This window comes from Capra hircus, chromosome 10, assembly GCF_001704415.2.
Source record: "Capra hircus breed San Clemente chromosome 10, ASM170441v1, whole genome shotgun sequence".
Lineage (NCBI taxonomy): Eukaryota > Metazoa > Chordata > Mammalia > Artiodactyla > Bovidae > Capra > Capra hircus.
This window is the reverse complement of record NC_030817.1, coordinates 12,184,839-12,208,923: the sequence shown is the minus strand read 5'-3', so window position 1 is coordinate 12,208,923 and position 24,085 is coordinate 12,184,839. Positions and strand designations below refer to the sequence as shown.

Below are 24,085 nucleotides of genomic sequence, written 5' to 3'. Positions count from 1 at the left end.
ATATGGAGAAAGATATAAATGTGTCTTCTACCCTCATGATGCTCATGATGTAACTGGGAAAAAGAACTGTTGGAACAAGAACTGTAAGAACAAGTTGGAATGAATCAATGCAAACAATAAGCTCTATTGTTGAGTGGATACTGGAGGGATTATGGGATGACTAGTTAAAGATGGCTCTGGGATAGCACGCATGCAAGATATTATTTAGCCCTGTAAGTCTTTGTCCACTGGCTAGGAACATTGGCCTCTCTGGCAGAGGGAAGTCTCTTCTCCATGTCAGAAAGGATACCTCATTCAGTGTTGGTGTGAGCCAGCCTAGGAGACCTGTTCTGCCTCTAAGTTACTGGATAAGTGATCCCGAATGATCAAGCCGTTCATTCTCTGGAGCTCATGTTGACCGTAGATCAGCCTGATCGTGAGAATCCATAGCTTGTGCTGAGTTTTATGTGTGATAGATTCGCATTCCTAAGAAGGCTTCTAGGAAGTAAAGTCCCAAGCATTGCCCTGACTGTTCAGGGGCCATCCAGAGGCATGATAAAAGCTTGTCTACAGCTGCTTTTTGATGTACACAGAGAGGCCTGGGTTCTCCTGAATCAGCATCCCTTTACTTAAAATATGAAGAAGAAGGTCCGAAAAACTAGCTTTGGGCTATATTAAGTTTTAAGGTCTTGCTTCAACACACACACGTGCACACGCTCTGTGGGCATGCACACACACACAACCTCTATTTCCCTAGCAAAGTGTCCCTTAAACTTTTGGATGCAAACATTTAGCATCTCTATATCAGTGGACAAAATTGTAGCACACTCATAAAGGAGAGAATAAGGAATGTTTGTGCTCTTTAGATGCCATAATAGAAATACTTCTTCGTATTGTGCAGGGATTTATTATAAACTCCGTGGATAATTTGTGTATTTGAAGCTGTGGTTAGCTCCCGGGTGGCTCACAGTGCATGCCAGATCATAGACGAACAACAACTTCCTAGTATCTCAGGGGTATTTCTCCCACTCGGGTGAGATGTATTCACTTTATAGCTTGGTAGCAAGACTAAATTCAAGTAAAGTAAGATAAGGAGATGTGCTCTCTAATTATTCTATCAAAGGATCATGCAGCTTTGAAATAATTCTCAATGCTGCTATGTTGGATGCTTTTCCAAAGGCATGAGTCATCTCCCTGTGACACGTTTTCAAGTCTCACATTTGGGTGACTTTCACTCATCTCACCCGGGGCCCAGGGAAAGTGTTCTTTTTTTCATACTTTTACTGGGATACCCGGATTACTTTCCCCTACAGTGACTTTGAAACCAGCTTGGAGGCCGAAAGCCTGCCTTCTTATTTGCTCCAGCTTGTTTTCTCTTTTTGTTTGTTTTTTTGCTTCCCTCTCTGCTTTTATTATGGCCAATGGGGGTAGGTCAGAATGAACCTTTTGAATTAGAAATACTGATAAGATCCCAAAGAGACTGTTACAGTGGTGATCGTTGACAAAGAGGAGGATCATAAACCATCACTTGGATGAAATATCAAGCTGTAACACTATCTCCAGGACACACACACACCACTGTCCCTGAGCGCAGACAGGCCCTGCTGATATATTAGAGTCTGCTGGCCGTTTTGTTTACAATAACTAGCAAAGGAAAAATGAGTCTCTATTGCAGTGTGTTCGTTCCAAGATGACACCGTCGATTCTCCTTGCAGGTAAACCAAGAGAGCTCCATGGATCACCATTTATCACTCAAGGGACTCAGGTGTCTTGCAGATGCATGGGAAGCCCCGGAGACTGAGCTATTCATTGGGCTGCAATGACATTCTCTTCTTTCATTCCGTCTAATGGATTAAACTCAAGTCCTGGCATCAGAGTGATATGTGTTGGCTTTTAGAGTCCCGAGCCTTTAGCATGTACATGATTCACTCCACAGAACCAGACACATTTTCAGAAGGAAAATGTCATATCATTATAATTTTAATAACTTTTACAACTCTGCTCCATCTCCTCCATTACCAGCCTCTTCTAGGCACCATCAGCTTTTGCCAGCAGCCTCAAATTTATTTCTCTGTATCCACAGCTGCCTACCTTCAAACAGTTATGTTGAATTGATTGTAGTATCTAAACTACCCTTAATGGGTCTGAAATAGATTAGTTTATGCCTCAATTGGATGGATTTTTATATATTTCATCTTATTAGAAATGTGCTCTGTTTGTCAGTAATAGTTGAGTGAGCCAGTGGAGGCTCCCCGTTTGACCTTCCCACTAACGTTTGAGTTATTCTGAACATGTTAACCTAAACTATTGGTCAAAAACTAAAGTAAAAAAATCATAACTAGCTGTCCATTGTGCAAGATTTCACAATGGGGGTCAGCAGACTTTTCTGTTGCAACTGCTCAGCTCTGCTGTCGTGTTGCTGCAGCAGCCAAAGACCACATAGAAACGAATGAGCACAGCTGTGTCCCAATAAAACTTTATTTACATGAACAGGCAACAGCCAGATTTGGCCCATAGCTGCTGGTCTTTACTTCAGACCACTCTGCCTCCTGAATCTTCTACCTACCCACTCTCCAAAGGCATCATAAAAAAATACAGTCATCTACGTTGTGTTTTCTGATAATCCCAAAGATAATAAATCTCTCAGTTCTGAAATGTGTATACTATTTTTTTATTTTCCTCTTCAGCTAGAAAATGGTATAGGGTTGAGCCTGGGAATTAATCTATGGAAATGACTGAGAATGCTTTATTTATGAAACCAAGAATTCTTGGTTGGGGTTTGTTGTTCACCTAGGTCCACTCTCCTCAAAGCCATGATGTTAACTGTCTATCACGTGAAAGATAGGCAGACAGAGCACTTTGAAGAATCTATGAAGGCTTCCTTACCATCACAAAACAGGTCTTGAAAGGTTGTGAGCTGTTTACCAGTCTTGCTTTTCTATGGGAGCTAGAATGTCTAGTTCTAGGACACAGAGTTTTTCCTTTAAAGCCCTCTTGGAACTGATTATAACTCTTCATGGAAACTGACGAGAACAACCTAGCCTGTAGTGAAGGGTCAAGGGACTAAAAGGGATTGGGGATGATCGGTTAATGCCATTGTACCCAGGGAAGGCATAGAGGCTTTCCCGGGGGTAGTAGCAGCGAGTGTCTGCAAGAGCAGACAGAGAACACGGAACGCAGGACGTGTGTCCTAGGCCTGCCATTCCCCGGCTGTGTGAGCTCGCATTGCCAATTTACGTCTATAAAAAGGGCGCTGGAATAGACCATAGAGGAGGAGTAAGTCAGATTATCCCCACGTGCTCATGGCTTATCCTGTGCTCTGAGGGCCAGCCAGTTTTATACAAAATAAGTAAAAATTCACCTGTGCGCAGGCATGCGCTCACGGACACGTGTGGGCTGTGTGTATGTGTGCATGCGTACATACCTCATAGGAGGAGTATTGTGGGAAATCAATCTGATCATACATGTATAAAAGCTTGTAGATCAGTTTCTGGCAGGCAGTACGTGCTCTATGGATGTGTGTTGTGTGGCTGAAGTTTTGTACTTCCCACTGCAGAGTTTCCAACAGCGATGCTATTCCTAGTATAGGACAGGAATTTTCTTGGTTATGCATTGCTGGATATTGAACATTTCTGGCCTGTACCCCGGAGATTCCATTAGCACCCCACCTCCAGTTGTAACAAGCAGAAGTATCTCCAGGCATTGCCAAATGTCCCTGCCACAAAAATCACCCACTCTACTCCAGTTGAAACCACTGCCCCTGGTGGAACCAAGACATTCATGTAAGAATTGGTCCCCAGACTTGAGCTAGTGTCTGAATCACCTGGAGAGCCTTTGAAGATGCAAACTGCTGGGCCCCTCTCTGAAGTTACCACTTCACAGTCTGGTTTTAGATCCAAGAATTGGCATTTCTAATGAGTTCCTAAGCGATGCTGATGCTACAGGTCCCAGGACCACACTGTGTATGTGTGTAGGGAAGGTGTCAGATATTCTGGAAGCATTCATGGTGATTTAAATGCTGCTTCTTCATTTTGAGGATTTTGCTGTTACTGTGAGCACAGAGCTTAAGGTCTCTTTATTAAGGCCGTTGGGTGGTTCCTCACAGCTGTGGCAGAGATTTGGAGGAGAAACGAGGCATTTATAGGAGATGTTCAGTCTGTACTGGGTTTCACTCAGCACTGCCCTGCCAGCTGTCACCTGAATCCTGCCAGGAGACTGCTCCAGGCCCTGGTGCAACATGGAGGCTCCTACAGAAATGAACTTCAATTTTTGCTTTATAGTCAGACTTAACTACCAAACCAGGCAGTGTGACATGGGGGTCTGTGGATCCACAGTGCATGTTCAGAGTGGTTTGAAGGACATGATGACTCAGGATGCTGGTGTGTGACCAGTGACTGCCTTTGCCCTGGATCTGACTTGCAGCTTATTTACTTGCACCAACTGCCTTGTCCTTCCTTGATTTCCCCTCTTCAGGTCAGAGTTCCTTTTGTCCTGAGCTGTCATCCAGGCTTGCCCTCTCTTTCTTTCTTTCTTTTTTTTTCTTATTTGCTGGGAGTTAGAGAAGGAGCTGTCTTGAGCTATTTATCAGTCTTATCTCTCTTGGCCCTCTGTTAGTATTTTGGTCTGTGGATCTAATCCACTTTAATTGATTGACCTCATGCAACAAGACATCAGCAGAACAACCGGAGCAAGCACAGCTGTAGCCGGGGGAGAAGGTGGATGCAATTTTCCTGGGTGGGTACAAAGGTCGTAGAGATTTAGGAAAATAGAATTTATTTCCAAGCCATTTAACGTGAATTTTCTAGGGACAATCTGTACAGATGCTGGAGTTGATGATCTCGAATGGAAGACTGTCATTTCAGATACACTGAGCTATCCTACAGGGCATGTCCAAAAGCCTCTGACTCACCCATCATCTGTCGTACTGTTTCTCACCCAGTTATCCTCACGCTCTTTACTGTTATTGCCATCTACACCCCCACTGTTAACATTATGCTTATAGCATCCTTCGTGCAGCACATCATAATCTGCCAAGGTTTCATTCATTTCTCTCAAGTACCATCTAACACAGGCATTAGTATTATTGTTGTCTGTGTAATGCTGTTCTCATTTTTCATAGAGACAGCTGAGACCTCTTGCAGATCAGCTGGACCCCAAAGATGCAGAGCCTTGACAGGGCTTGGGTCTTCTGCTTCTAAATCATAAAGGCTTCTGGGACCCAGAACACACCTTCTCTTCTTCCCTCCCTGCCCTTCCTGCCACACAGCCACATGTAAACTCCTCGAAGGAAGAAGACTGGGTCTTGTCATGGAATGTTAATTGGAGTTCAAACCATTTCCAGCTACACAGTTTGGAACCTTGTCTTTTGAGTGATTCCTGATGGGTTTATTCTCCATCTTGAACTTATTGAGAGAGACCTGATCTTGAATCCCTTCATAGCACATGGCTTTGTACACCAGAAGTGCACACTAATGGCTTATTATCTCACAGTTATCCTGGGTCTAGAACAAGGAGACTATAATATTGAAAGGATGGACTTACAGTCTGCACTGAAAGATAATTAATAGTGACAAGAACCCATGAGTGATCTACTAAATGCAGGTGTTTTATCCTAGTGAACTTTAATAAAAACCTCCCTCAGTCAAAATTATCTGACAAATCAAGTAAATTGTAGCTTATCCTTTTGTATTTCCCTGGTGGCTCAGATGATAAAGAATCTGCCTGCCATGTGGGAGACCTGGGTTCGATCCCTGGGTTGGGAAGATCTCCTGGAGAAGGGAATGGCTACTCACTCCAGTATTCTTGCCTGGAAAATTCCATGGACAGAGGAGCCTGGTGGGCTACAGTCCATGGGGTCACAAAGAGTCAGATACAACTGAGTGACTAACACTTCTTGTATTTTTAGATTGTGTATATAAAGCATAATGAGACTATATGTTTTGCCTAAGATGTATAGCAAATAAAAATTCTCAATATAGATAACCAATTCTCTGCGACATCCTATACTGTTCAAATCCTAGTTAGCTTCCCATGGTGTAAAAGCTTATTAGCACAATTTTTTTTTTTTTCCTATCGTGACCACACATTCTAATTCATTATTCATTCATTCATCCATTAATTTAGCAAGCATTTACTGAGTACCTGTTAGGATCCCTACATTTGAAATGCATGCAAGTACTTTAGGCAGACAGATCAGGCAGGTTATACAGATGTAAAGTGTATAATATGTAATGTATATACTGTCATATGTATATGACTCAGTTGCAACATGTAATACATATAATGGAAACATAACAAGTTGAAAAATCCATGGGTTATAAAGTCAGAAAGACCTGTATTCTATTATTAAATGTGTTTCTTAGCAGTTGTGTGAATTCTCAAATCTCTGAATCTTCATCTTTTTAACCTATAAAATTTGGAGGGTAATAGTGAGAATTTTAAAATTATTCTATTAAAATTATTTGCCAAGCACATAGTTCATCATCCAGATAGCCTGGGTCATGTTGCCGTAACAAACAGCTTCACATTCTTGCTGGCACACAGCAGCAAAGCTTTGTTTCTCCACTGCTCCATGTCTGTCGCATTGTGGCTTGTTGTCATCCTCACTCAGTGACCCAAACTGACAAAGAAGCTACTACCAGGAATTTGCTGGGTGCAGGGAAAGTGTTAGTCACTCAGTCGTGTCCGACTCTTTGCAACCCCATGGTCTATAGTCTGGCCCACGGCTCCTCTGTCCATGGAATTTTCCAGGCAAGGATACTGGAGTAGGTAGCCATCCCCTTCTCCAGGGGATCTTCCCAACCCAGGGATCACACCTAGGTCTCCTGCATCTCAGACAGATTCTTTACCATCTGAGTTACCTGGGAAGCCCTTCTTCGGAGCAAATGGGAGAACTCTGGCAGGTCTCACATCAGCAATTAATTGGATGGTTCAGGGTGTTATTGGCCAACAACACCTGATTTCATTGGCCAACACTTGATTTCATTGGCCAACACCTGATTTCATTGGCCAACACCTGATTTCATTGGCCAACACTGGTCCATTGGCCCTACTATCACAAGAGGACCCAGAATTTCTCCTCCTATGAGCCCCTGATGGAGGAGAGCTCCTGCTGTAGTAAACAGTGCCCTGGTCCACTTTATTAACTAGAACCCGAATTCTGAAATGAGTGTGGTGGACCTCAGTGTCTGACCCTAAGAGGGTTCACATATGTGTTATCATGTGTGACCACCTAACACTGAACTCACAAATTCCATGTGAAGCCAGAAGATGAGATGTTGAGAATCACTTTCTTTGTATATCATCATGGCATATGTTTGAGGGCCCCAGTTCTGTTTCTTTCACCTGCGGTTTTCCAAAATAGCAGCCAGTGCATTCCGCCTTCCTCTGGGGCACTCTGGAATGAATGAAGAGATCTCCTTCAAGGAGACCTTTATTCCTGAGGATTTTTCTTGTCCATGTGCATTTCTGCTCCTGAAATCTGACTCCAGTATTGTAGCATCTCTAGGGTCTTCTCCATAGCAGTAACTGTGATTTGGTTGATGAGGGATCGGAAAGCTGGAGCTGGACTAATTTGAGGAACCAGGTGGGCTCATAAAGAGTCATTACTGATGAAGAATGGCTTACTGACAGTATAAAGACAGCTGTTTTCTATACTGTTCAGTTTTTTCCTGAATGCACTTGAGGATTCTTTGGCAATGTCTTCTGATTTACCACTTGTCTTTGTATTTAATATCAAGGAGGAACATAGATTGAAATGATTGCCTTGGTAGCAACTTTAGTGGTGAAGGGTGTGGAGTTATTAAAATTTATAGTCATGCTGTTTTTTGCAGCTACACTTTGCTTATCTTGGAGAGGCTTATAAAAGGGACCAAGGAACATGGAGAGAGAGACACTACCAAATTGTGGTAGAAAATCAACTGTGCAAATCTTGTTTTTTTTTACTGTTCTATTTGCTAAAGTTTACATTTATTTCTGGGCTTTGCTGATAGCTCAGATTGTAAAGAATCCACCTGCAATGTGAGAGACCTGGGTTCGATCCCTGGGTTGGGAAGATCCCCTGGAGGAGGACATGGCAACCCACTCCAGTATTCTTGCCTGGAGAATCCCCATGGACAGAAGAGCCTGGTGGGCTAGAGTCCACAGGGTCTCAAAGAGTCGGACACAACTAAGCACAGCACATCACATTGATTTCTACAATATTCCTTAATAACAATATTGCCAGACCAATCAGTCCTCGGCTTGTGCCTCTATATTCAGCTACATTCATGAGGGGAAAGAAAGAGAAAAGGCAACTGACATTTATGGAGCTCCCAGTGTATACTCCAGAGAAGGCAGTGACAATCCTCTCCAGTACTCTTGCCTGGAAAATCCCATGGACAGAGGAGCCTGATGGGCTGCGGTCCATGGGGTTGCTAAGAGTCGGCACGACTGAGCGACTTCACTTTCACCTTTTGCTTTCATGCATTGGAGAAGGAAATGGCAACCCACTCCAGTGTTTTTGCCTGGAGAATCCCAGGGACGGCAGAGCCTGGTGGGCTGCCGTCTATGGGACGTCTGTGCTCTTGCAGAGTCGGACACGACAGAAGCAACTTAGCAGCAGTAGCAGCAGCAGTGTATGCTTAGCCATATACCATGTGCTTCACACGCATGTATATGTATATTCTTCTAAAATCCTCCGTTCGTCCCTTTACAGAGGAAATATCGGAAGTTAAACAACCTGCCCAGCTCATATATTTAAAGTCAGTGGTATTGTTTGAACCAAGAGATGCTAAAAGATATGTTTATCATATTGAACCAACTAGTTTCTCTGGTAATCACAGACTGTTTTAAATGGTCAAATGATTGGATGGTTCATTCTCCTGTTCTCATGTATCTCATATGTGTGTATAGTATTTTATTCTTTATGAAGTATTATCATATTAATCTTGCCATTTCAGTTATGAAATCATGACTATCGTGACATTCCTGATTATCATATTAATCATGTTATAACAGTCCTCCAAAGTATATAAAGCTGGTCTCCTGTCCCCATTATATCTTATTAAGACGTGTGTTCAGAAAAGTTAAATAACTTGCCCAAGGTTAGTCAGGGTTGACTCCAAAGCCAGTGTTTTTTTATCCTTCACATCTTCTCTTTTCTGGACACCTGTGCCAGCAGAGTTTATTTTCATGGCAGCTGAGCGTGATGGATTCAAGCCTGGGCAACTGTATGGGTATTTGCCACCAAGCTTGTAATGAACTGAGACAAAGCAGTTAGCCACAGACTATAATGCCACTGTGGTCCCAAGACAAATGACGAGGGGGTTGCAGTAATGAAATCTTATTACTGTGAGGGAAGAGACCACATCTGAGGTCCAGGCCAGCCACATTCACCACTGCAGGAAACAACGAAACGTGGGTGAGGGTCTCCCCTGACTGGGGCGACGCTCGAGAAGGATTAAGAAGCCCTCTCCGAAACAGTGATTGCAATGGCAAACGTGTGGTGCCTAAGATAAGGACCAAATATTTATTATGGCAGAGATTAAATCTTTTCTTTGCCTGAATCTATTATGGATCTTGCAGAAAAGCTGCCCAAGTGAACATATCTCGCTCATCAGACCACTCAGTGAGCCAGAACTGTACTTTGCCACTGCTGTGGCTGAAAAGCTGCAGAAGGCTGGTTTCAAGGTCTCCTCTCTCCCCCTAAAACTGTTCTCCATCCCTGATTAATTAGTGACTCTGAGGTGAATTGAATCATCAACCGTCCGTTCCACGCATCCAGGATTTATACAGCGGTTTTTTATAGAAGATCAGTGGTGCAATCAGCAGCCCACATGGGGTGGGCAGTGGAGTGATGGTATCTGCAGTCATGGTTTCTTAACTCCCCTAGTCCTTCAGTTCTGCTAAAAAGGTTATTGTTATGGAGGAGGAAATGGCAAGCCACTCCAGGACCTTGCCTTGGAGAATCCCATGAACAGAGGAGTCTGGCAGCCTACAGACACGACTGAAGTGACTTAGCAAGACGCAGATTGTTGTAACCTTGCTTGTTTAGGCTTGGGGAAGATTAGGTACCAACACACACACACACACACACACACACACACACACACACACACACACACACACCCTTAGAAGTTCATGCCAACTCTTTAAGTAAGAAAAAGCAGAAAAGTCATGTTGTCGTGTCTACATTCCCGGAGAATTAAGGAGAAGGAAGAAAATGGATCACAATACTATGAATTATGGGCATGAAAGATGCAAAGGAAGCCTTCATCAGGTTCATTTACGAATGCATCCTGTTTTAATAGTAGGTACTTTGTTTATTGCCGGAGATACAGAGATAGGAAGGCAAAGCATAGCTGAGAGCACACTGTCACAATACACAGGGACTTAAGAAATCTTGTTTCTTAAAAATGTAAGAAAATGAGTATGTTTAGTCTCCTTCTGGGGAGGCAACTAAATTACTTCTCCCAGAGAACAGAACATGGAAATTGCAGGCATTGTTTTACATTGCGTGCTGCGCTGTCAGGGCACGAAGGAAGCAGTGATGTTTCTAAGTATCCCTGCATGCTGAAAGCAGTCTAGATTCCTGCTTTTGAAGATTAAGAGTCCTAGGTCCTTATTCATTCTTTTGTTGGGCGCAAGATGTGTTCACATACTAAAGGAAAATTGGCTAGTTGAGGAAAGCCTGTCTTCTGGGAAAATAAGTGATGTGTGGCAAAATACACAGAAACCAGTACCTAAAATCTCACCAGAACTCTTACTAAGTGTGTGTGTGTGTGTGTGTGTGTGTGTGTGTGTACACTAAAATCTCACCAGAACTCGTATTAAGTGTGTGTGTGTGCATGCGCACATGTGTTTAATCACTCAGTCATGTCTGACTCTTTGCAACCTCATGAACTGTAGCCCTCCAGACTCCTCTGGCCATGAAATTCTCCAGACAAGAATACTGGAGTGGATCCCTTCTCCAGGGGATCTTCCTGACCCTGAGATCGAACCCAGGTCTCCTGCATTGCAGGCAGATTCTTTATTGTCTGAGCCACAGAGGAAGCCCCAGCTTTGTGTATAGTGAGTGCTTAATAAATAGTGTATTTACGTATTGAATGACCCAAATTAATAAACTTGAGATTCAGTGAACTCTCTGCTATGTCTTGGTTTATGTGGATTCTGGACTTCTTTTCCCATATTCTTCTCCATCCTTTATTCCTCCTCTGCCTCCTTCTTCTTGAATATAAAGAAATAGAGCATAGCAGAGACTATGGGGACAAATATTGTGATTCAGTCTTGTAGAACATCAGAATTGCAGCTAAATTTTATTATTTTTGAAAGTCCAACTGTTTAACCAATAAGCCAGACAACTGGAGAAATGGAGAAAGATGTCTCCTGACACCCTGCATGCTGGTACATTCATAGAGGTGACAGGAGACTGATTATATCTGATCAATGCTGCTATGTCATCTTCTGAATAGTAATTGCAACTCTTAGTCATAACCAATTATTGGAGGAGAAGAGTAGGACTTTAATAGCACTATTATTTACATGTCTGTGTTTCTAGGCACTTCCCAGGGTTTGGATAATGTCACCACCACCGCCAGCATCACCATCGTCATCACCTTCATTGCCCTAATGTTACCCTTCTAGAATTCATTGTGTCTCCCTTCTAGAAGTCTGTGTTAGGGCCACAGAGGTTCTCTTCTGCTGTGTAACATAAAGTTGTAGCAGTGACTATTACCTCCCTCTTTGGATTAATCTTAGGAATAGGGCTACAAGCGTAGGAAGAGTGCCCGCATCTGACTCAGGAAACCCCAGCTCAGTTCCAGCTGCCTTCCCTGAGGATATATTTTCCAAATTCTTTCAACCTGCAGAATGTGTCACCAGGAGTAAACCTACAGTGGCGCCTTCTATGGAATTGGCTCTTAACCATTGTGTACACCTCCTCTGGGTCTTGATTGTCCCCCAAAGTGCTGCAGCCTTGTATTTCCCTTTTAAATCCTAAATCTGAATTGTGAGGGAACCTACAATTCAGTGTCTGATTAGCCTTTTCTCAAAAACAGGCCAAATTCGTCTCCCAGAACCTTGCGGTGTCCTTACTCACTCGCTCGGTAGTTCTGTGGTTCCAGCTTTGATATCTGTTGAGGGCAATCAAGTGATGTAACCTGTGCAGTGCAGCCTCTGAGAGCAATTTGGGTGGTTTTGTACCTTTGGCTTTTATGTTCGGGATGAAAGCCCATGGAGAAATGTAGGATACTATTATTAACTTCAAGCTGACAGCTCTCTCTGGGGTACCTACAGATTCATTGTTAGTTTCAGGATCAACTTGAAAGGGAGAAAGCCTTGCAGTTGGTGGTGACTTGCCTTTTGTTTCTCTTTATTGTAGGAACAGGGGAAGATCGGCGTTGTCTTCAATATTGGCACAGTTGACATCTCCATCAAAGAGGAGAGGACTCCGGTGAACGATGGCAAATACCACGTGGTGCGCTTCACCAGGAACGGCGGCAATGCCACACTGCAGGTGGACAACTGGCCAGTGAACGAGCACTATCCCACAGGTACATGCTTGACCCTCGATGACCAGGCTCTCGTTTTTTCTCCCATTTTTGCCTCCAACTGGAGACTTTCTCACAACTGTCTCCAGATCATGAATACACTGAATATTAAGCACACATCATTTTTTTTTTTGGATGAGAAGCTAAGTTATTGAATATTTTTTTAGGACTGGGTTCAGGATAGGAGCTTCTGGAGACTTCCCAACTATGCACTGAATAGTTCTTTTGTCTGAGTGCCTGACTGGCTCATACCAAATACAATGACTATGCATTTGCTGGGGCACTGCAAATGATGAGTGATGGGGGTAAGGGCTATTATCTCTAATATAAGCGAGTATCCATTCTCGTGGAATAATCAATGTGATTATTGATTAATGGTTGTGGCACCATTCGGTCCGGTGTGGTTGAACATACAGATGGCCAGATGGCAAAAAGACTGTAAAAGGAAATTTACTAAACTTGAGGAGTATCAAGTTAGAGTAACAGGGAGAGAAAAACTTCAGGGTGGAATTTCATTCATTTGGCTGACTTTGCCCTTATTTTTTTTTTTTTTCTTCTCTCTCACTTATACTAGCATACCTTGATTTTCAGAGATCAGTCCTAACAGGTATTTTAATAGCAGGCATGCTGGTGTGAGAGGGAGAGGGGTTCAACAATTGTTTAAATTTTATAGTCAAGGTGAGTTCACCAGCAAACTCCCAGGGCCAGATGGCCGAATCAAGGGCAGTGGGAAGGAAGGTTGCCTTCTTTAGAAAGACTGTTCAAATAATCCCTTAGCTTTCCCTCTTATCTTTCACTTCTCCCGAGAGCCTGAATGCTGATGATACACATACCCAGAGTGGGAGGAAAAATTATTTGGCTAAAGACTGTTGCTTCATCATTGCGTTATCAGCTGGTGGATACAAGAGAATAGCTCAGAATATTGAACTTGTCACTAATGGGGGCATGTATGTGATGCCTGACTCTCTCTCTCCTACACTCCAAATAGCCCATGATTTTCTCACTGTTATCACTTTCTTTTTAGTGAGGTGGGCCGAGGGGTGAGGAAGCCAGAAGCACCTTTCCAGAAGTGTAAGAACCATTTAGCTAATAATCATCACACATGAGAGACATATGTAAAGTACATTTGCCTATTAGTGGCCTAAGAATGCTGCATTACTTGAAGGCTGGGATTACTTTTTTTCATGCCTGAATCAGCATTGCTTTTTCCTCTATCAGCAATAGTCTTCCTATGTCTGGATTAAGAATTATGGAAGCATTCACAGATGACCATACAAGACCCCCAAAGTACCGAAGCACAGAGCCCACCCACTCACTTATCCACCATCTCAGTATCCATCTCACCATACAGTATCCAGCTCAGTCTTTGCTGGGAGTCTCTCAACATACTCTTAGCACTTCTCAGATTATTATAGGCACAAAAATGACCTTCTGTGTTTATCACTGAGCCTTTGAGGAAAGCCAGAGGTGTTAGCAGCTACTGTGAATTCTCAGCAGCATCCAAATTCACCAGACACTAATAGACCTGATTTTTAAATGCTTCTTGCTTCAACTCCAGGGGCTGAGGAGTGAGAGCCATCAAAAGAGCCCGAGATCTTAAAAACTGTTCATTTGTTCATAGGGAAAATCAATCCCTCTCGGTGCATATTATCATTGACCCTGCCACTGCTGCTGTAGGGATTGTTATGTTTCTATTAGGAATTTCAAAGATTCTAAACTGATGCTAACACTTGCCCTGAGCCAAAACGGAATTCATGAGTTTGCTGCTAGCAGTGAGCAGGCTCTTTAACGGCCATTTTTAAAGCCACATATATGTAAGAAAACCAGTCACCCTAGCTGTGTGCCTATCTCTTTGTATCTTTAATTCCAAATTATGGGTTGCTTCCTATGTTTTCAAAACAGAATACACTTTTCTTTAATGGCATTGCTTCCCACTGAAAACCATTATGACTAGTAACTGTTGGTAACTGTTATTTGGTAATAATATGTGTTATTATTGCAGGACATGGTGCAGTATAGCAGTCATAAGTATGGGCTTTGGAGTCAACTGGCTGGAGTTGGGATCCTGGTACCGTTAGCTGTAATTCCAAGGCCTGCTAGTTAAGACCTTGAAATGCCCTAAGCACTGAAATGTTTGGCACATGTCCCCACGTATAATTCAAAATATAACAACTGTGAAATAAGTGTAAGAATTTCTAACAGTTCTGACTTTTTTCTCTGAGGGGCTCTATAATGCTTTCAAAAATACGCCAGGTCCTTTCTCCCCTCATTTTCCTGTGTTATCCTCCCTGTTACTACTTTCTTAGTTCTCTAGATAAGGGCTCATTCCTCCTGTTTGGTGATCCAGTTTCAAACCTTAATCAAGATGTTGATCCTCCCAAGTCTCTGTTTCCTGGTCTATAAAACGGGATGATGATAATACTTTCCAGGGCTAATGTGAATATACGTGTAAAATATCCTACATAATGCTAGGGCAGATAAGTCATTACTCAATGAATGTTAGCTATGAGGATTACCAAACATTTGACTAGCATTTCTTACTATTACAGATTCACTCATACAGACTACTTCATTAAATAGCCTGTAAATTCGGCAGGGTAGGCATCTTTATTCTCTATTTCAAATTTAAAATGAAACCCGGGGAGATAATGTGTTTTTTCCTAAGGTCATGAGAGAATACTAAATGAGGGACAGAACTGAGACCAGATTCTCCGATTCCAAGCTGAGCACCATTTCTAAGATTCGTCCCACAGCAAATTGGGGGAGATTTTGAAAAATGAATAGAGAGAAATGAGCATCTTTCTTGTGTCATCTTATATTTATTCCTTTTCTTAAAGTGTCATATTACAAAGATCAATACAGTAACCACACAAAGGTGGTTGGAGTAGAAAATCCTCTTTTAAAAAAGACAAGCTCTTTTAGCCATGCTAGAAGACTCATGTGTAGTGAGGCCAAGCTGTCCTCCTAACGACAGTGGTAGTGTGCTTCCCTGAAGCAGTTGGAAGAATACTGAGTATTTAAAGAAGCTGTCACTTTTCCCTGTTACCTAGATTGGAGATGGCTTTGAGAAGTTAGCTTTCTAGTTGGACTAGGACTTCCTAGGAGTGTCTCACCTTTTCAGTTTTGGATACCTTATTTTCTCTCCCTCTTGTTTTCCTGTGCTACTGAAAGGATCCATTTTACTAAATTTAAAGCTCCTTTAAAGCAGTCTGGTAATATTTGTTTACTGTTCAACCATAAGATGAAAATGCCCTCTATATCTAGGTATCAAAGAACAAAGCCACCTGGTAAAGATCTTGATAGAGTTTCTGCAAAAGTGATATATCCATCCATTCCCCAAGCCATCTTTTTTCTTTTTAATTTATTGGAGTATAATTGCTTTAGAATGTTGTGTTAGTACAGCAAAGTTAGCCAGTTGTATGTTACACATATCCCCTCCCTCTTGAATCTCCCTCCCACCCTCCCCCACCACACCCCTCTAGGTCAAAACAGAGCCCCAAGTCAAGCTTCCTGCGCTTTATAGCAGCTTTCCACTAGCAATGGATTTCACAGTGGTCGTGTGTATACGTGAGTCCTAATCTCCCAATTCGTCCCACTCTCCTCTTTCCCCCTTCCATGCCCACTGGTCCATTTCCTACGTCTGTGTCTCTATTCCTGTCCTGGAAATAGATTCATCTGTACCATTTTTCTAGATTCTACATATGTGCATTAATATGTGATTTTTTTTTCTCTTTCTGACTTTCTTCTCTTTGTATGACAGATTCTAGGTCCATCCACATCTCTACAAGTGACCCTATTTCTTGTTACTGCTAGTGATAAGTCTAGAAACCACCAAGAGGGGTCAAGCTGTGCTACTTGTCTAAAGCTACCGTTTAAACAAGAGAGAAATATAGAGGCGCTCCTGCAGATTATTCAGTGACATCATCCCATCCTGAGGCCGTGCTCTCAGGAAACTCTTTTTGCTCAGCAGGTCCCTGTACACCAGGATGAATGGGTCAACTCCAGAACCTTCTCACAGACATTTATAGGATTTTGTGTGACTCGACTGAAACATCCCACTGTGAAGGATTTAGAAACCAGCTGGGCCCATGGCAGGTAGCACTGGCTTTTTGTGAATCTGGAAGGCTCCGAAATGAAAATAGTTCTGTAGCCATCAGAATCTTCTATCTCTTAATTCTGGGAGATCCGACTCAAAAGCAGCTTCTTTCTTTGAACCTGAAAATAGAAAGGCTAAGGAACAGGAGAGGGCAATAAAAGAAAAATCGGCCCAGAGTTATCACCCAGGCACTGACAGATGTTCCTTATAAAGCCTCTAATTGCTGTCTTGACACAATGTGGTGGAGGGGACAAGGGAGGGGAGGTGAAAGGCGAGTCGAGCGTGAGGAATTAATTTTAGCCTGGCTCCAGATCCCCTTGGAGAAGGCAAAGGCACCCCACTCCAGTACTCTTGCCTGGAAAATCCCATGGATGGAGGAGCCTGGTAGGCTGCAGTCCATGGGGTTGCTAAGAGTCGGACACGACTGAGCAACTTCACTTTCACTTTTCACTTTCATGCATTGGAGAAGGAAATGGCAGGGACAGCAGAAGGAATCCCAGGGACAGCAGAGCCTGGTGGGCTGCCGTCTGTGGGGTCGCACAGAGTCAGACAGGACTGAAGCGACTTAGTAGCAGCAGCAGCGGCGGCAGTGCTTACTGATGCTCTAAGCACCTCCCTATGCCTCTCTGCCTTTACTCCTGAACCCCTCCTATGAGGGAACTGGGTTTGGAATTATTACCACCATACTCATATTAAGGTTAGATTGTTGAGCCTCTGAAAGTCAAAATAACTTACCCAGTATCACAGCTTGAGGGGCAGACCCAAGATTCCCGTCCTCATCCTCAGATTTCACTTCCTCAAATTTCTTTCCCATTTTCCTCTTTCTCCGAGTCATCATTTTTACTGATACGGACACTAGGTTATGAGATGTTCATTTTTATTTTTTCATTAAGATATTCTCAAATAGAAGTCCTTGCCTGAGCTTGTTTAGTTGGTAGGATTTCTCGGCCTTGGTGCTGTTGAGATTCAGGGCTGGATAATCCTTTGCTGCGATGGCTGCTCTGTGCATTGTGGGATGTTTAGCAGGACCCCCTGATTTCCACCCACTTTATTCCAATAGCATCTCCATGAACATCAAATGTCTCCTGAGGGATATACTGCCCCAGTTGAGAATTACTGAGTTAAAGAAAGTCTTCAACATATTTTATTTCAAATGCTTATTATCCCTTCATTGTAGCATTCATGGGGATAAGAGAGTGTTTTTTGTTGTTGTTGTTCACCTCTCATCCTAGACAATAGAGACTTTGAAGGGTTAAAAACAAGTCTGTGTGCTTGACATGATGCTGGAATTTCTCAGGCCTTGGGTTTTCATTACTTCCTAGCCAGGAGGTTTTCTTTCCTTTTCTTTCGTCTTTGCCTGCAAACATTTGAGGCCCTGCCAGAGTTGAAGCACACATTAAAACAAGCCCCATCTACCTGCTCATTCATCCGTTCAGGACGAGTGTTACTTTCAGTTCAACTGGAGGAAAAACATAGATAGTGAAGTCCTGCAAGGGGAATAAGAAGTATAAACTCAACCCAAAGGGAAAGCCATATTTGAGCATGGTTTTCAGACTATAGAGCTATAGCATCAAATAGACTCACTTAATAAAGGTGTTCGAGCATTGCTAAGTATATTTTAAAACCATCTTGCAAGAAGTTCTTCAAACATTTGATCACAAGAGGTATCAATTAATTGATCAAACCAGTGTATGCTAAATACTTGTGTGGCTAAACAGTCATTTTTTTTTCCCAGTTTGTCAGGAATGAATTAGTATTCAGAGGTAGGTGAGTTTCTATTTACAAGAGACTTTCAACTTCCTAGGGTTTGTCTTTGGTGAAAAAAAAAAATAATTATATATATATACACATATGTACATATATGTGTATATAAGTATACACACACATATATATATATGGGACACACACACATATATGAGAGTGAGAGAGAAGCAGCATTCTTTAACCTGGCTGCAAATGAGATTCTCTTGGGAATTTTTAAAACTCTCTGGGTGCCCGGGTCCCAGGCCCAGACAATCTAATTTAATTGGTCTGGGGTGTGACCCACGTATCGGCAACTTCAGTATCACCTGAGAGCTTGTTAAAAATGCAGAATCTTGGGCCCCACCCTAAATCTACTGAATCAGAATCTGAATTGAACAAGGTCCCCAGGTGACTCATGTACACAGTAAAACTTGAGAAGCACTGGTCCAGGCATCAGTGTTTTTAGGTCGCTCCCGAGGTGATTCTGTGTGCAGGTAGGTTTGAAAACCACTGATGTTTAGAAAGCTAAGAATATCTCTTTTCTTCATTCAGAGTGCATGCAAGTACTGTTCACCGTGGTAGCCACTAACCACACCTAGCCACACTTGCAGTGTAACTTGTATGGCCCTGAAGGTTTATTTTTATTGTGCAATTATTATGTCCTGGGCACTTAGGGATTTAAATCCCTTTAAATCCACTTCCCTGGTGGCTCAGATGGGAAAGCATCTGCCTACAATGCAAGAGACTAAGGTTCAGTCCCTGGGTCGGGAAGATTTGGAGAAGGAAATGGCAACCCACTCCAGTATTCTTGCCTGGAAAATCCCATGAACAGATAAGCCTAGTAGGCTACAGTTCATGGGGCTGCAAAGAGTCGGACATGACTGAGTGACTTGACTTCACTTCACTTCAAACGCATTTTTCATTCAAGTCTGAGGCTAACACTTTGATACTGGTGACTGGTATTGGTCAGTGTGGGCCTAGAATATACTCTTTTATTTCCTTCTTTCTGTTTTATGTAATATAAATCTTCAATTACTCCATTGATAATACAATGTACATTTACCTTCTTATACCTCCTGAACGCATCTAATGCTTTTTGTCATTACATAGTCACTGGCAAAGTAGTAATGTCAGTCACTCAGTCTTGTTCGACTCTTTGCAACCCCATGGATGTAGCCTGCTAGGCTTCTCCGTCCATGGGATCCTCCAGACCAGAATAGTGGAGTGGGTTGCCATTCCCTTCTCCAGGGGATCCTCCCAACCCAGGGATCGAATGCCCGGGGTCTCCTGTGTTACAGGCAGATTTTTTGCTGTCTTAGCTACAGGGAAGTCCTACACATGTGCTCCACTCAATTTGTAGGGTCGTTGTCCCAGAGATGGAGTAAGTGGAGATGCCAGCATCTCTCAGCCAAACTTATCCAGATGGTGATGGTTGCTCTTGGTTGAGCATTTCCCACACACTCCCTGCTTCATGTTCAGTATCTTAGCCGTAATGTAACTCTTGAGGTCAAGGTAATTCTGTCCCCATTTTACAGAGGAACAGTTCTGAGAGTTCAGGTACTTACCTGGCTCATGTAGCAAGCTGTTATTCTGATCCAAGACCATCCTACTTGAGAGCTGGATGGTTTAATCACACTCTGCTTCTTCCAGGGGCACTGGTAAGCCCCCAAAATTCTGGACCTATCCCAAATCTGGACAGTTTAGAAGTTTTCTCTCAAGTTCAGTTTTCAATTTCTGCCAAGTTGGAAGTCAGCACTTCCCTGAGCATTGATGACACTTGCCTTCCTGTTCACCATCGCTCAGGCCTTGGGGACTTGGAGGCTGTTTCCTTTTACCATCCTATTTTACCTCCTAGCAGCATATCTAAGCAGACAGGAACAGCTTTATTAGGTGAAAGTCTGTTTTGTTTCATGGTCCTGCTTGGAGAAGGAGAGAGCGGTGAGAGACTGGTTAGTATTTTTTTCTTTAATTTTTGTTTTATCAGGCAAACCTCCTTTCTCTTCTGTGAGTTCCCAGCCACAAGATAAATAGCCTTGTATCTTACAAGTTAAATACAATTACCGCTATCAAACCTAGAGCCTTTCTCTCCCTGTAAATGTCTCTTAGAAGCTGATAAGAGTTTCAAGCAAACTGTGAGCCTCTAGCTAATACTAAAATTAAACATAACCACCCAGAACAAAAAAGACAAAGCTGTGTACATAGATATATGTAAAGTATGTATTTACATATGATTTTATTTATATATATAATCATCCTATGGGAGAGAAGAATACTTCCAGGAGAGGGGGAGGTACCCGTGGACACACGGGACATGGGCGCAGAGACATGTGGTGTATGCTTCTGAGATGTTAAGCTAACACATGACTCAAGGTTATTTATAAAATAAATAGCATACAAAGGAGCTAATTATAATGGTGAAACTTTCTGTTATATAACATGATAGCAATTATAGTAACTTAATAGAATTCATTTGTGAACAGGGCAGTACTTTGAGTCTAGATATTTGTTGAGCAGAAGAATCATTTTCCTGGAAAATCCTATAGGACTTTATGAGATGGACACTTAGTCTTAAGTCCTGGTTTATGTTTTTCTCATCTTCAATAGACTATCTTGGGATTTGAAGAAGCTGAATTTTTACTAATTAAAAGGTGCATGAAAATTGTTTATTTACCCATAAGTTAAATATTATACATATTGTAGTCCAGGAACTTAATGAAATAAGAATAGGAAGTTTGAGGGTCACTTCTAGGCACTATTTAAGTAGGGATCTAAGAAAAATGATTTCTTAATTTCCATGAATAATGAGTACATTTTTATTAAACCAGATCCCTAGAATGATCCTTTGAAGCTTAGAATTAGAGCATGGTCACAATTTAATGTGATTTTCAAATTATGCTCATTTGAGATAGTGCGACATAAAAATACTAATAACATCTTACTCTATGCAAGGCCTTAACAACAACAAAAATTATTCTGAATTAAAACAGTCATCAAATATTGCATAATTCCAAAGCTGGGCCAAGTGAATTACAAGTTTTTGTTTGTCCAATTGTCACAGAGAAGCTCCAGCAGTAAATGAAATTATGGCCTGCAGAATTTGTCTTTAATTATGAAAATCTAGAATTATTATCCTAAGCTAAAACACAATTTTCTCTCTGCCCCAGAGTTATGTGAGCAGCAAATGTCCTAACACTCACCCAAGTGTACAGCTTTATTTATAGGAAAACTTTCCAATTTTCAGTCTCCTCAATTTAAGCTTTGCACAAGTTTTTCAGGGTCCCTGCAGTTATTTAAAGCTGAAAAAAAGAATGCTTAGCTTCTTAGAGGAAGATAGTACATAAATATCCAATAATAATAATATATATTCACATACAGGATGTCGTTTATAATTCTATAAAGCACAGAGGTAATGAAAGGCGCTCTAAACTGTAAATCACTCAATCGATTGTAATCATATTGCAGCTCATCTCAAAGAGATAAAGACCTTCCACTCCTTTTAAATCCCTGTCAATACCCCAGCAGCCTGAAGAAAGGGGAAAGGAGGGTCAGGGAAGGAAGGACAGATGAGTCAAGGACAAAAAGGGACTTTTAATCTTCAATTCATGGAATTATCTTGGATTGGATTAGATTCCCAGTGATAGTCACAGTTTACTCCATGAGATGCATTAATTTTTCACATGGTACGTTTACAGCTTTACAATAAGTCCCTGACACTGTGTTGGCCTGGATGGAGAGGTTTGCCAAATGCAAATGATGGATACACAATGCTGCATAAGAACACTTAGGGACCAGGTGCAGAATTAGAAAATGACAATTAAAGCCGTAAGTGAGAGGTTATAGCAAAACCGATGATGGAAGTAAGTGGACAATGGACCAGAAAAAAGTTTATATCACATTTTCAAATAGCAGAAGCACTCCAAAAGTCTTTTTATTAACTGATGTTGCCTTTTATATTAAAAAGATTGCTAATCCTCCTTCTCATCAGTGGAGTGGATTTGAGTGAAGTGATCTCCTTATGCATTCATTCATTCACCATTCAACAAATATTTATTCAAAGTCTACTTTACATGTGAAGCGATGCTAGGTGATAGGTGTATAATGGGAACAAAACCAACCCAGGTCCTCAAGGATTCCGTAGTCTGGCAGAAGAGAATCGCATGTACCGAAGCAAGATAATATTAAACCTAAATTTGATTGTGCAGTTATTGTGTCAGGCATTAAACATGGTTCTTCGATTAAATCTTCACTGTCGCCCTAAGGAGAGGCTATTCATATCATCACTTTGCAAATGGAGTTTGGAGGCTTGTGACATTAACTCCCTGGGTCATAAATTAGTCCATGAAGATCTGGAACTTCCGTCTGTAACTCTTAGAAGGCACACCTAACGCTTCTGTGTGCTACACTCCACCTGCAGTTCCAGAGAGTGCAACAGAGTGCCTAACAGTCAGGCAGGAACAGGGTTCAGTCGCACCTGAATGTGTCTGATGGAGCCTGCGGACCAGACAAGGGTGGTTATGGGAAGGAATTCAGGTTGTAACCTTGGGCTGTCTGCTGCTGCTAAGTCACTTCATTCGTGTCCGACTCTTAGCGACCCCATGGACTGCAGCCTACCAGGTTCCTCCGTCCATGGGATTTGCCAGGCAAGAGTACTGGAGTGGGGTGCCATTGCCTTCTCCCTGGGCTCTCTAGGATAATGCTAACAAACTCTGCCCCTCTACCTAGACAGGTGTCTGATACGTGTTAATCACTCGGTAGTGTCCGACTCTTTGCGACTAACACTTATCTGACATTATGTCTACAGACACAAGCATAAAACTGTGACTTGGCAGCTTACACCTTCGAACTGAGACCACTGATAGGCTGGCCACATTCATAGACTGTTTTCACTTCGTGTAATCTGTCCATTGATTGCAAGAGAGAAATAAGAGTCTCCCTATTTTACAGATGAATAAACCAAGGCATGGGGAGTTTGAGCACATTTCTTTCAGTCACAGGACTGGGAAGTGTCAGCACTGGGATTCTACACAAATTCGTTTATTCCTACACTCCTATCCCTTTCTGTTACCCTACGTTTCCATCTATTTCCCAGGAATATTCCAGTTGGCGCTGTATGTGAAGCTCGAATTCATTTGGCTGACAGATGTATATTCACATGCAAATGTACTATTGTTTCTCACATCCCAGTGTCTGCAGTACACTCTGTAATCACATTATTAAACACTTACTAGAAATGTGCTTCTGGCCGAAGCACAATTGCCAGTCTCAGTGTTTAATTAAACTTGATTTGTCTTCATTTTAATCACATCGTAGAAATGTGGTTTTCTCAGAGTTCAAGGGTGAAGTCTTCATTCCAAATGTCTACCAGTGTTTCAGAGCTGTGTATGCTGGAGAAGGGAATGAGGAGAGTAAAAAATATCCTTGCATAAAGGATTTTAGAGGAATAATATTAGTTAATAACAGGTAATACTGATGTAGTACTTATTCTGTGCCAGCTTCCTGGATTATCACATTGAATCCTTCTTGTAGCATCCTGGAAAGGGATTCTGTTATTATTCCCGTTTTAGAGATTAAGAAACAGAGGCTCAGGGAGATTAAGGAACATACTCTCCAGTATCATACAGCTGGTGGTTGATAGGGCCAACCTGGATTTGAATACAGGCGTGGAGACTCTGATGGACTTCCCTGATGGCTCAGTGGGAAAGAATCTGCCTGCCAATGTGGAGACACACGTTTGATCCCT

General features: G+C 42.2%; 1 protein-coding gene across 12 annotated transcripts in view; it reads left to right on the top strand.

Annotated features, from left to right (window-relative positions):
* NRXN3 (neurexin 3) overlaps positions 1–24,085 on the top strand; it is a 1,815,686-nt gene that overhangs the window by 1,592,558 nt on the left and 199,043 nt on the right. For all 12 annotated transcript variants that reach the window (XM_018053902.1, XM_018053908.1, XM_018053900.1 and 9 more), the window contains one exon: positions 12,338–12,509. In XM_018053902.1, coding sequence (XP_017909391.1) covers positions 12,338–12,509 — 172 coding nt within the window. The remainder of the gene's footprint in view (positions 1–12,337; positions 12,510–24,085) is intronic.